The sequence below is a fragment of the Gobio gobio genome (assembly GCF_949357685.1).
Source record: "Gobio gobio genome assembly, chromosome: 20".
Taxonomy (NCBI): Eukaryota; Metazoa; Chordata; class Actinopteri; order Cypriniformes; family Gobionidae; genus Gobio; species Gobio gobio.
In genome coordinates this window covers 2117096-2129595 of record NC_137113.1, presented here as the reverse complement: position 1 = coordinate 2129595, position 12500 = coordinate 2117096, and the positions used below count along the sequence as shown (strand labels likewise).

General features: G+C 49.2%; 1 protein-coding gene across 3 annotated transcripts in view; it reads right to left on the bottom strand.

The window, feature by feature from the left end:
- The window catches only part of sec31b (SEC31 homolog B, COPII coat complex component), a 71909-nt gene that overhangs the window by 10593 nt on the left and 48816 nt on the right, over window positions 1-12500 (bottom strand). Inside the window, exons 20-22 of one of the 3 annotated variants that reach the window (XR_013815329.1) lie at window positions 7441-7606; window positions 4633-4956; window positions 4331-4377 (exon numbers count right to left, since the gene is read on the bottom strand). Coding sequence is in view for 2 of the 3 variants with exons in the window: in XM_079801122.1 (XP_079657248.1) it covers window positions 4339-4377; window positions 4633-4956; window positions 7441-7606 (529 nt within the window). In the remaining variant the exon portion in view is untranslated. The remainder of the gene's footprint in view (window positions 1-4330; window positions 4378-4632; window positions 4957-7440; window positions 7607-12500) is intronic. The other 2 variants (XM_079801122.1, XM_079801123.1) reach the window with 2 other exon arrangements.

Sequence of the window (12500 nt, the reverse complement as noted above, 5' to 3'; positions counted from 1 at the left end):
CACATGACCAGAGTGCTAATACTCCAACAAACAACTCACAATCAGTCAGCAGGACATGTTAGAAGAGCGCGTTTGAGGACGGCCTGTCTGTCCCATAAAGCACTGGAATACACACACAATGTCTCTGTTCTAAAGCTTATAACACACACACACACACACACACACACACACACACACACACACACACACACACACACACACACACACACACACACACACACACACACACACACACACACACACACACACACACACACACACACACACACACACACACACACACACACACACACACACACACACACACAATCTCTGTTCTGAAGCTTATAAACAAACACAATGTCTCTGTTCTGAAGCTTATATAAACACACACACGTCTGGTTCACTATCTTTGTGGGGACTCTCCATAGACGTAATGGTTTTTATACTTAACAAACTATATATACTCTCCCCTTACACTAACCCTACTCATCACACACACACACACACACACACACACACACTAACCCTACTCATCACACACACACACACACACACACACACACACACACACACACTAACCCTACTCATCACACACACACACACACACACACACACTAACCCTACTCATCTCACACACACACACACACACACACACACACACACACACACACACACACACACACACACACACACACACACACACACACACTAACCCTACTCATCACACACACACACACACACACACACACACACACACACACACACACACACACACACACACACACACACACACACACACACACACACACTAACCCTACTCATCACACACACACACACACACACACACACACACACACACACACACACACACACACACACACACACACACACACACACACACACACACACACACACACACACACACACACACTAACCCTACTCATCACACACACACACACTAACCCTACTCATCACACACACACACACACACACACACACACACACACACACACACACACACACACACACACACACACACACACACACACACACACACACACACACACACACACACACACACACACACACACACACACACTAACCCTACCCATCACACTAAACTACAGGCTTTACATTTTTAAAAGAACTCATTTGTATGATTTATGAGCTTGTTTCCTCATGGGGACTAAATTTATGTCCCCACAGAGACAGAAAAACAATGTCCACATACACTCACACACCCCCTGACACATGTACGCATAAACACACACACACACAATGTCACACACTCGCTCTCACACTCTCACACACCCCAACCCACATGCTCGCTCTCCCATGCACGCACGCACGCACGCACACAGTCTCACTCACAAACTCGTTCTCGCACACACACACACACACCCCTAGACACACCTCCAGACACACCCCCAGACACACACACACACCCCCAGACAGACACACACACACACACACACACCCACACCCACACACACACACACACACACACACACAGACAGACAGACAGACACACACACACACACACAGACAGACAGACAGACACACACACACACACACACACACACACACACACACACACACACACACACACACACACACACACACACACACACACACACACACACACACACACACACACACACACACACCTCCAGACACACACCCCCAAACAGACACACACCCCCAGACAGACACACCTCCAGACACACCCCCCCCCCCAGATGCACACACACACCCCAGACACCCCCTCCAGACACACACCCCTAGACACACCTCCAGACACACCCCCAGACACACACACACCAGATACACACACACACCTCCAGACACCCCCTCCAGACACACACCCCCCAGATACACACACACACCTCCAGACACCCCCCCTGACACACCCCCTGACACACACCCCTGACACACCCCCAGACACACCCCCAGACACACCCCCTGACACACCCCCTGACACACCCCCAGACACACACCCCCTGACACACACCCCTGACACACACCCCTGACACACACCCCTGACACACACCCCTGACACACACCCCTGACACACACCCCTGACACACACCCCTGACACACACCCCTGACACACACCCCTGACACACACCCCTGACACACACCCCTGACACACACCCCTGACACACACCCCTGACACACACCCCTGACACACACCCCTGACACACACCCCTGACACACACCCCTGACACACACCCCTGACACACACCCCTGACACACACCCCTGACACACCCCCAGACACACCCCCAGACACACCCCCAGACACACCCCCAGACACACCCCCAGACACACCCCCAGACACACCCCCAGACACACCCCCAGACACACCCCCAGACACACCCCCAGACACACCCCCTGACACACCCCCTGACACACCCCCTGACACACCCCCTGACACACCCCCTGACACACCCCCTGACACACCCCCTGACACACCCCCTGACACACACCCTGACACACACCCTGACACACACCCTGACACACACCCTGACACACACCCTGACACACACCCTGACACACACCCTGACACACACCCTGACACACCCCCTGACACACCCCCTGACACACCCCCTGACACACCCCCTGACACACCCCCTGACACACCCCCTGACACACCCCCAGACACACACCCTGACACACACCCTGACACACACCCCTGACACACACCCCTGACACACACCCCTGACACACACCCCTGACACACACCCCTGACACACACCCCTGACACACACCCCTGACACACACCCCAGACACACCCCCAGACACACCCCCAGACACACCCCCAGACACACCCAGACACACCCCCAGACACACCCCCAGACACACCCCCAGACACACCCCCAGACACACACCCAGACACACACACACCTCCAGACACACCCCCAGACACACACACACACACACACCCTAGATCAGGGCTCTGAACCGGTTCAAGGAACGAAAACGAAAACCGGAAACGAACGGAATTTTAAGAGGAACAAAAACGAAATCAAAATCAATTTGAATCGTTCTGAACAAAAAAGTTAATTTGAAATGACCATTAACCGGTTAATAACGTTATTTTATCGTTCTCTTTAATATTTTTATTTGGCAGTGACCAATAATGAATAGAGTAGCTACAGCGTGTGGTGTTGACGGATCAAGCGTGAGTGAAATGCCCGCGCAGCATCATCTGTGAATCTACCGTCAGTATGAGCGCGCATTTACACGCCTCAAGCACATTTCTCTCCCCGCTGAGCTCATCAATGAAAGCGCAGGTATTGGAGGACATTATTTTCATATGTTTAAATAAGCAGTTCGGACTTTAAGCTCAAATAGTCTGATTTAGGCTAGTTTGTGGATTCCGTTTAAGCCTGTCCAAGTAGGCTATAGCATCTATCAAACATTTTTCCTACAGTCTTTCAGATTGCCAATACAGGACAGCTCAATGTTTTCTATATAGACGGCTGATGCTTGTATTAAATGGTATGTTATATGATTAAATGATCAAGCTTTATTAACTGACTGAATTTGATTATGTGACGCAGTGTTGCGCAGTGTTTGCTTTGAAATTACCAGTTGACGGTGCATTAATCGTTATCCAGTTTATTTATTCTTTATTTATACATTTTTTAAAACAAGTCGTGTTGAAAAAAAGTTATGTAACGTTACAAAGAATGTTATCACTCTTCTGAAAAGAATTAGGCATAAGAGCCACTTTAGATTGTCTAACGCTCCAAAACAGGTCAATATTTGTCCCGCTGTTTATGCTTTGTAATAAATGCATGTATTTCTGTTGTGGTTTTAAAAATGTTATGAAATAAATATTCAAGTTTAATTACCATGCGTTATATTATTATTGAGTGAAAATAAGTCTATTATACATATTTGTTTAAAGTATAGGCTAAATTAAAATAACGTTATTAACCGGTATTTTTTCAAATCAAACCGTTTTCGGAACAGTAATGTTTATTGAGGAACGCAAAAACGGAAACGCTATAATATCGATTCTGCTTGGAGTGAACCGATTTATATATTTTTCCGTTTTTAAGCCCTGCCCTAGATACACACACACACACACCTCCAGACACACCTCCAGACACACCCCCAGACACACACACACACACCCTAGATACACACACACACACACACACACACCTCCAGACACACACACACACACACCCCCAGACACACACACACCTCCAGACACACAGACACACCCCCAGACACACACACACAGACACACCCAGACAGACACACACACACACACACCCAGACAGACACACACACACACACACACACACACACACACACACACACACACACACACACCCTGTCACCTTCTTCTTCGCTCTGGTAAGTCAGCCATGGAAAATATCCTGGAAATCAAACAGCAGGAACAATATAGAAAGCTCTTAATTTCAGAGAAATTGGTTAAACCAAAATACCATAAATAAACCATAATTTATTCTAATGTTCTTTCAAACCCGTGTGACTTTCTTCCTACAACAAAAGGAGATCAGCTGGTGCTTTTTAAATGACCATGTTTGTAGAGTCACACAACTTCATGATGATTAAATCATTTATTTTCAGCCTTCCTGGAGAGAGCAAACGTTTGAGCGGTTCTGCGGTACCTGTGGGTGGAGGCGGGGGGGCGGTGGTGTAGCTCTTGGCTGCTGGAGCCCCGGGGCCGCCCTGAGGATACCCCGCTCCGAGAGGAGGGTAGGCCCCGCTGGGGGCCGGCACAGGGCCCTGGGTGTGCGGAGCGCCTGGGAAAAAGGGCCCGCCTGGGAGAGAGGTGGGTGATATGAACCCTGGGGCAGGTGGAGGGGCCATCATGGGTCCCGGCGGAGAGGAGGGCGGCACCGAAGGACCCGCCAGGCTGGAGGAGGGCATCGACGGGCCTGACATGAAGCCCAGAGGCCCTCCATGAGGCCCAGACTGAGAGGGAGGGAAACCTGGAGGAAGAAAACATTTACTAGTGTTACGACACATGCTATCAATGCAAAATACTGAACAGACCTCAAGGCTAGATTACTGTAATGCTCTACTGGGCGGTCGCCCTACTCGCTTAATAAACAAACTCCAGCTGGTCCAAAACAAAGCAGCTCCAGTTCTTACTAGAACCAGGAAGTGTGACCATATTTGACCACGTTTTTCGGTGCGTCTGTGTTCACACCCAAGCGATTTCCACTGGTGATGCGTCGAGTGAACATGCACATTCAGTAGATAGCGCTCCCGGTACACCAGTGTTCATTTCGTTGACGAATAATTTGTCATAATTTTCGTCAACAACCTTTTTTCACTGATGAAAACGAGACGATAACTAAATAAACTAGTGTTGGATGACAAAAACTATAACGTCATTTTCGTCAACAAATAAAGCGAGAGGAGATGTTAGTGAGGGTGGATTAGGGCAGAGATGGGGTCAGAACTGATGTCCTGTGTCACAGATGAGCACATTTGATTTGAACTGATCTAACCGCTGGAAAACACGGAGCTGTTGCGCACATTTATGCCAGGCAATTGTTTATGAACTAATGCTGATGAATAATGAGCGCTTTACGATGTTTATATAGTAATATGTTTTAGACGGTTGTAACAATGCATATTTTATCTCCTGAACTTGAATGAGCTCCTGCAACTGCAGTAGAGGCGCAGACATTTCAAAATAAGAGTCCCGGTGTATTTCGCGCAGAAGAAGAGAGACAGTATTTACGTGCTTGCCACTTTTGCTAACTGGTAAGCAACATTAGCAGCTCATCTTCTTTGTCTACTTACTTCCTCTGTGTTCAGTGAGACCGTTTAGTGCTTGAGCGCCACCAAGTGGTGTTTTACTGTAACTTCAGCAGCTCCAGTCACGTCAAATAAAGAGCCGATCTCATTGGTCAGACAGATTTTAACGCGCTGCGTCAAAGAAACAAAAAAAACAAGGCTTTTTTTTTTTTTTAAATGACGCTTTTATGTCTGCCGTTCTGCGTGTCGGTGTGCACACTCACATTGGTACCCTTTGTTTAGTCACAAGACGTTAAACGTCGATGATAAATGTGCGTGAAAACCGTCCCGTTGTGAACTTTTTAACTAGGTCTAACATTAACTAGGTCAGCCGGAACCAGGAACCTGGGTGTGCTCTTTGATACCAATCTCTCATTTGAAAGCCACGTTTCTAGCATCTGTAAAACTTCATTCTACCATCTTAAAAATATATCTAAATTACGGCACATGCTCTCAATGCAAAATACTGAACAGTTAGTTGATGCGTTCATGAGCTGTAGATTACTGTAATGCTCTACTGGGCGGTCGCCCTGCTCGCTTAATAAACAAACTCCAGCTGGTCCAAAACGCAGCAGCTCCAGTTCTTACTAGAACCAGGAAGTGTGACCATATTAGCCCAGTTCTGTCAACACTGCACTGGCTGCATATTAAACATCGCATACATTTTAAAATCTTACTTACAAAGCACTAAGTGGTTTATCTCCAGTACTTGAGCGAGCTCTTAACACATTATCCTCCATCACATCTACTGCGCTCTCTAAACTCTGGCCAGTTGATCATACCGAGAATATCCAAATCAACTGCAGGCGGTCGATCGTTTTCCTATTTAGCACCGAAACTCTGGAACTCTTCCTAACATTGTTCGGGAAGCAGACACACTCTGTCAGTTTAAATCTAGACTAAAAACACATCTCTTTACTGTGGCATACACATAAAACACTTTTTCAATGAAATGATTGTTAGGCTGCATTAACTACGTCAGCCGGAACCGGGAACACTTCCCATAACACCTGATGCACTCGTGACATCATCAGAAGAACGGCATCTACGCTAATGCTAGTCTCTCTGTTTTATCCCGAGGTTTACTGCAGTCAGCCGGATCCGGGCCGGATCCAGATCAGATGGTGGATCTGCGCCCAGAGAAGACCAACACATGACCCTGAAGTGTCTGAGAGACCGTGTCAATCATAATCATACGCTGTTTGTTAATTGGCCAGAGGAGAACTGCCCCCCCGACTGAGGGTTATTTTCCTCCATTCTGCTCCTGATGGGGTTTTGGTTTCCTTGCCACTGTTGCCTCTGGCTTGGCTTGCTCAGTCAGGGACACTAAATTTTCAACTAAAGATCCAAATAAATCTAATTAAATACATAAACTAAATTACTGATCTAAAGCCCACACTGTCACTGTATGATAATTGAACTGAGCTGATGACATCACTGTTTTCTCCTGTATTATGCATGCCAGACATGTAATTTGGCGGCCATTTTGTAAAGAAAAACTATGCGCCTGTGCTCATACGTATTCAAACGCGCTTGCCTATAGACTGAACATGTGACTCCAACAGATGATTCACAGAAGGTGACTTGACTTTCTGGGTTCGCTGTGCAAGACTGTTGGAAAGTTTGGAGTCAGCAGGAATCATATATTGTGAAGCGGATGTGGTCACCTGAGGCTGTGGCAGGGTGTTGTGGGTAGGCTGGTCTCAGGCCTGGGCGTGGCGCTCCAGCAGGAGGCGGAGCAGCATCAGGAAGCGTCTGCGGGGTGAAGACACGGGGCATCATCTGTGGCGCTGCATGGGGCATCTGAGGAGGGAGTGTGGACGGGTACGACCCCTGCGCCACACACACACACACACACACACACACACATTACAACACATCAACATGACATGCCTAAATAACTATTGCAGGATCAGCTTTATGCAACCGTGATGAAGCAAACACACCAGAAATGAGGTTCAAGGTACAGCAACTCATTACCAGGGTGGCTACTGTTAACCGAAACATGACAAAGCTGCAATATATAATCAAATATTAATATGGACGAGTATTAGAAACTTACTAAAGCAAGAATGCTATTCATCTCATCAGTAAAAACTAAACCTTGAGAGCTGATTCGATGGCTTTGAAGCTGTTAGATAACAACATTACTGATTTTTGGAAAGTGAGAACTTTTAAAGGGTTAGTTCACCCAAAAATGTAAATTCTGTCATTAATTCCTCACCCTCATGTGGTTGGACACCCGTCAGTCCTCCGTTCATCTTCAGACACAAATGAAGATATTTTAGTGTAAAGCTGATGCTGAGAAAGGCTTCAGATAGGCCTCCATTGGCATTCAGTACATTTACACTCACAAGACCCATAAAAGGCACTAAAAACGTCGTTACAAAGTCCATCTCACCACAGTGACTCTACAATAATCTTACGAAGCGACGACAATAGTTTTTGTGCGCAAAAAAAAAATCTAAATAACACCTTTATCCAGCTTGTTCTTGTCTTCCGTGTGTGTCTCCACGACGCATGCGTGAGAATATGAGCAGATCCGGCATTCGGGAATCCATGAAATGCCACTTTAGCCCCATTTTGAGAACTACGCCGAGACCTAAAGCACGATCAGTGTAGAATTCAACAGCTGAGACACGCGCGTCTTCCTCTGCTCGTAAACAAATCTCTTCTGGGTCATGTGTCCGAACGCCGGATCTGCTCATATTCTCACGCATGCGTCGTGGAGACACACACGGAAGACAAGAACAAGCTGGATAAAGGTGTTATTTTGATTTTTTTTTGCGCACAAAAACTATTGTCGTCGCTTCGTAAAATGATTGTAGAGTCGCTGTGGTGAGATGGACTTTGTAACGACGTTTTTAGTGCCTTTTATGGGTCTTGTGAGTGTAAATGTACTGAATGCCAATGGAGGCCTATCTGAAGCCTTTCTCAGCATCAGCTTTACACTAAAATATCTTCATTTGTGTCTGAATATGAACGGAGGTCTGACGGGTGTCCAACCACATGAGGGTGAGGAATTAATGACAGAATTTACATTTTTGGGTGAACTAACCCTTTAATTAACTGCAGAATCTCTTATATGTATTTTAGGAGTCTCTGGAGCGGAAAAGTGTGTCGATCAGATGTCCATATGAAGGCTGCCACATCTATTTTTCTAAAGATGTGTTTTTTTTTAAAGTTGACCCTGTTTTAACTTCAGTGGCTTGTGTTTATAACAGCGTGCCATTCACGAGACTCAAGCACAATGCTCTGGATTTACTGGTAACACTCCCTGTAACCATGGTCATTTGTCAGAAATGTAGGTTAATGTCTAATTTTATTAAATTTTTAATGTAGAAATGTATTAAACGAGTAATACATTCCAAATTACAGACTATTTTTGTCATAAACTTTTTCGTAAAGCAGTTTTGTGCATTAGTATTTATATGTTTATAGACTAAATACCATAAAGCCATTCTAGATATAGAAATAATGTTTTGCCTTTTGTCATGCATGTGTTCACTGCAAAATTATTTTTGTCTTGTTTCTAGTCTAAATATCAAAAAATTCTTAAATCAAGATGCATTTACTAGTTAAATGACATAAGATATTTTTTCTTGTTTTCTGGAAAATAAAATGAAATTGAAGTGAAGTTTTTGCTTAAAACAAGCAAAATGATCTGCCAATGGGGTAAGACTAATTATCTTGTTTCTGAACCAAACAGACATATTTTTCCCCCCAGAAATCAAGAAAAAATATTGCATGTCATTTTCCTTAGTAAAAGCATCTAGATTTAAGAATGTTTAGATATTTGGACCGGAAAAAAGACGTTCTAACTCACTAATAATATTTAAATTTCACCCTTTTATAACTTTTTGGTTGATGAAAGTTTTACAGATATTGTTAAACCGGCCACAGGGTCATGGAGGACCAGTGGAGAACCGGCCACAGGGTCATGGAGGACCAGTGGAGAACCGGCCACAGGGTCATGAAGACCAGTGGAGAACCGGCCACAGGGTCATGGAGGACCAGTGGAGAACCGGCCACAGGGTCATGGAGGACCAGTGGAGAACCGGCCACAGGGTCATGGAGGACCAGTGGAGAACCGGCCACAGGGTCATGGAGGACCAGTGGAGAACCGGCCACAGGGTCATGGAGGACCAGTGGAGAACCGGCCACAGGGTCATGAAGGACCAGTGGAGAACCGGCCACAGGGTCATGGAGGACCAGTGGAGAACCGGCCACAGGGTCATGGAGGACCAGTGGAGAACCGGCCACAGGGTCATGGAGGACCAGTGGAGAACCGGCCACAGGGTCATGGAGGACCAGTGGAGAACCGGCCACAGGGTCATGGAGGACCAGTGGAGAACCGGCCACAGGGTCATGGAGGACCAGTGGAGAACCGGCCACAGGGTCATGAAGGACCAGTGGAGAACCGGCCACAGGGTCATGGAGGACCAGTGGAGAACCGGCCACAGGGTCATGAAGGACCAGTGGAGAACCGGCCACAGGGTCATGGAGGACCAGTGGAAAACCGGCCACAGGGTCATGAAGACCAGTGGAGAACCGGCCACAGGGTCATGGAGGACCAGTGGAGAACCGGCCACAGGGTCATGGAGGACCAGTGGAGAACCGGCCACAGGGTCATGAAGACCAGTGGAGAACCGGCCACAGGGTCATGAAGACCAGTGGAGAACCGGCCACAGGGTCATGAAGGACCAGTGGAGAACCGGCCACAGGGTCATGAAGGACCAGTGGAGAACCGGCCACAGGGTCATGGAGGACCAGTGGAGAACCGGCCACAGGGTCATGAAGACCAGTGGAGAACCGGCCACAGGGTCATGAAGACCAGTGGAGAACCGGCCACAGGGTCATGGAGGACCAGTGGAGAACCGGCCACAGGGTCATGAAGGACCAGTGGAGAACCGGCCACAGGGTCATGGAGGACCAGTGGAGAACCGGCCACAGGGTCATGAAGGACCAGTGGAGAACCGGCCACAGGGTCATAGAGGACCAGTGGAGAACCGGCCACAGGGTCATGGAGGACCAGTGGAGAACCGGCCACAGGGTCATGGAGGACCAGTGGAGAACCGGCCACAGGGTCATAGAGGACCAGTGGAGAACCGGCCACAGGGTCATGAAGGACCAGTGGAGAACTGGCCACAGGGTCATGGAGGACCAGTGGAGAACCGGCCACAGGGTCATGAAGACCAGTGGAGAACCGGCCACAGGGTCATGAAGGACCAGTGGAGAACCGGCCACAGGGTCATGGAGGACCAGTGGAGAACCGGCCACAGGGTCATGGAGGACCAGTGGAGAACCGGCCACAGGGTCATGGAGGACCAGTGGAGAACTGGCCACAGGGTCATGGAGGACCAGTGGAGAACCGGCCACAGGGTCATGGAGGACCAGTGGAGAACCGGCCACAGGGTCATGGAGGACCAGTGGAGAACCGGCCACAGGGTCATGGAGGACCAGTGGAGAACCGGCCACAGGGTCATGAAGGACCAGTGGAGAACCGGCCACAGGGTCATGAAGACCAGTGGAGAACCGGCCACAGGGTCATGAAGGACCAGTGGAGAACCGGCCACAGGGTCATGGAGGACCAGTGGAGAACCGGCCACAGGGTCATGGAGGACCAGTGGAGAACCGGCCACAGGGTCATGAAGGACCAGTGGAGAACCGGCCACAGGGTCATGAAGGACCAGTGGAGAACCGGCCACAGGGTCATGAAGGACCAGTGGAGAACCGGCCACAGGGTCATGAAGACCAGTGGAGAACCGGCCACAGGGTCATGAAGGACCAGTGGAGAACCGGCCACAGGGTCATGAAGGACCAGTGGAGAACCGGCCACAGGGTCATGAAGACCAGTGGAGAACCGGCCACAGGGTCATGAAGGACCAGTGGAGAACCGGCCACAGGGTCATGAAGACCAGTGGAGAACCGGCCACAGGGTCATGAAGGACCAGTGGAGAACCGGCCACAGGGTCATGAAGGACCAGTGGAGAACCGGCCACAGGGTCATGAAGACCAGTGGAGAACCGGCCACAGGGTCATGAAGGACCAGTGGAGAACCGGCCACAGGGTCATGAAGGACCAGTGGAGAACCGGCCACAGGGTCATGAAGGACCAGTGGAGAACCGGCCACAGGGTCATGAAGGACCAGTGGAGAACCGGCCACAGGGTCATGAAGGACCAGTGGAGAACCGGCCACAGGGTCATGAAGGACCAGTGGAGAACCGGCCACAGGGTCATGAAGGACCAGTGGAGAACCGGCCACAGGGTCATGAAGGACCAGTGGAGAACCGGCCACAGGGTCATGGAGGACCAGTGGAGAACCGGCCACAGGGTCATGAAGGACCAGTGGAGAACCGGCCACAGGGTCATGAAGGACCAGTGGAGAACCGGCCACAGGGTCATGAAGGACCAGTGGAGAACCGGCCACAGGGTCATGAAGGACCAGTGGAGAACCGGCCACAGGGTCATGAAGACCAGTGGAGAACCGGCCACAGGGTCATGAAGGACCAGTGGAGAACCGGCCACAGGGTCATGGAGGACCAGTGGAGAACCGGCCACAGGGTCATGAAGACCAGTGGAGAACCGGCCACAGGGTCATGGAGGACCAGTGGAGAACCGGCCACAGGGTCATGAAGACCAGTGGAGAACCGGCCACAGGGTCATGAAGGACCAGTGGAGAACCGGCCACAGGGTCATGGAGGACCAGTGGAGAACCGGCCACAGG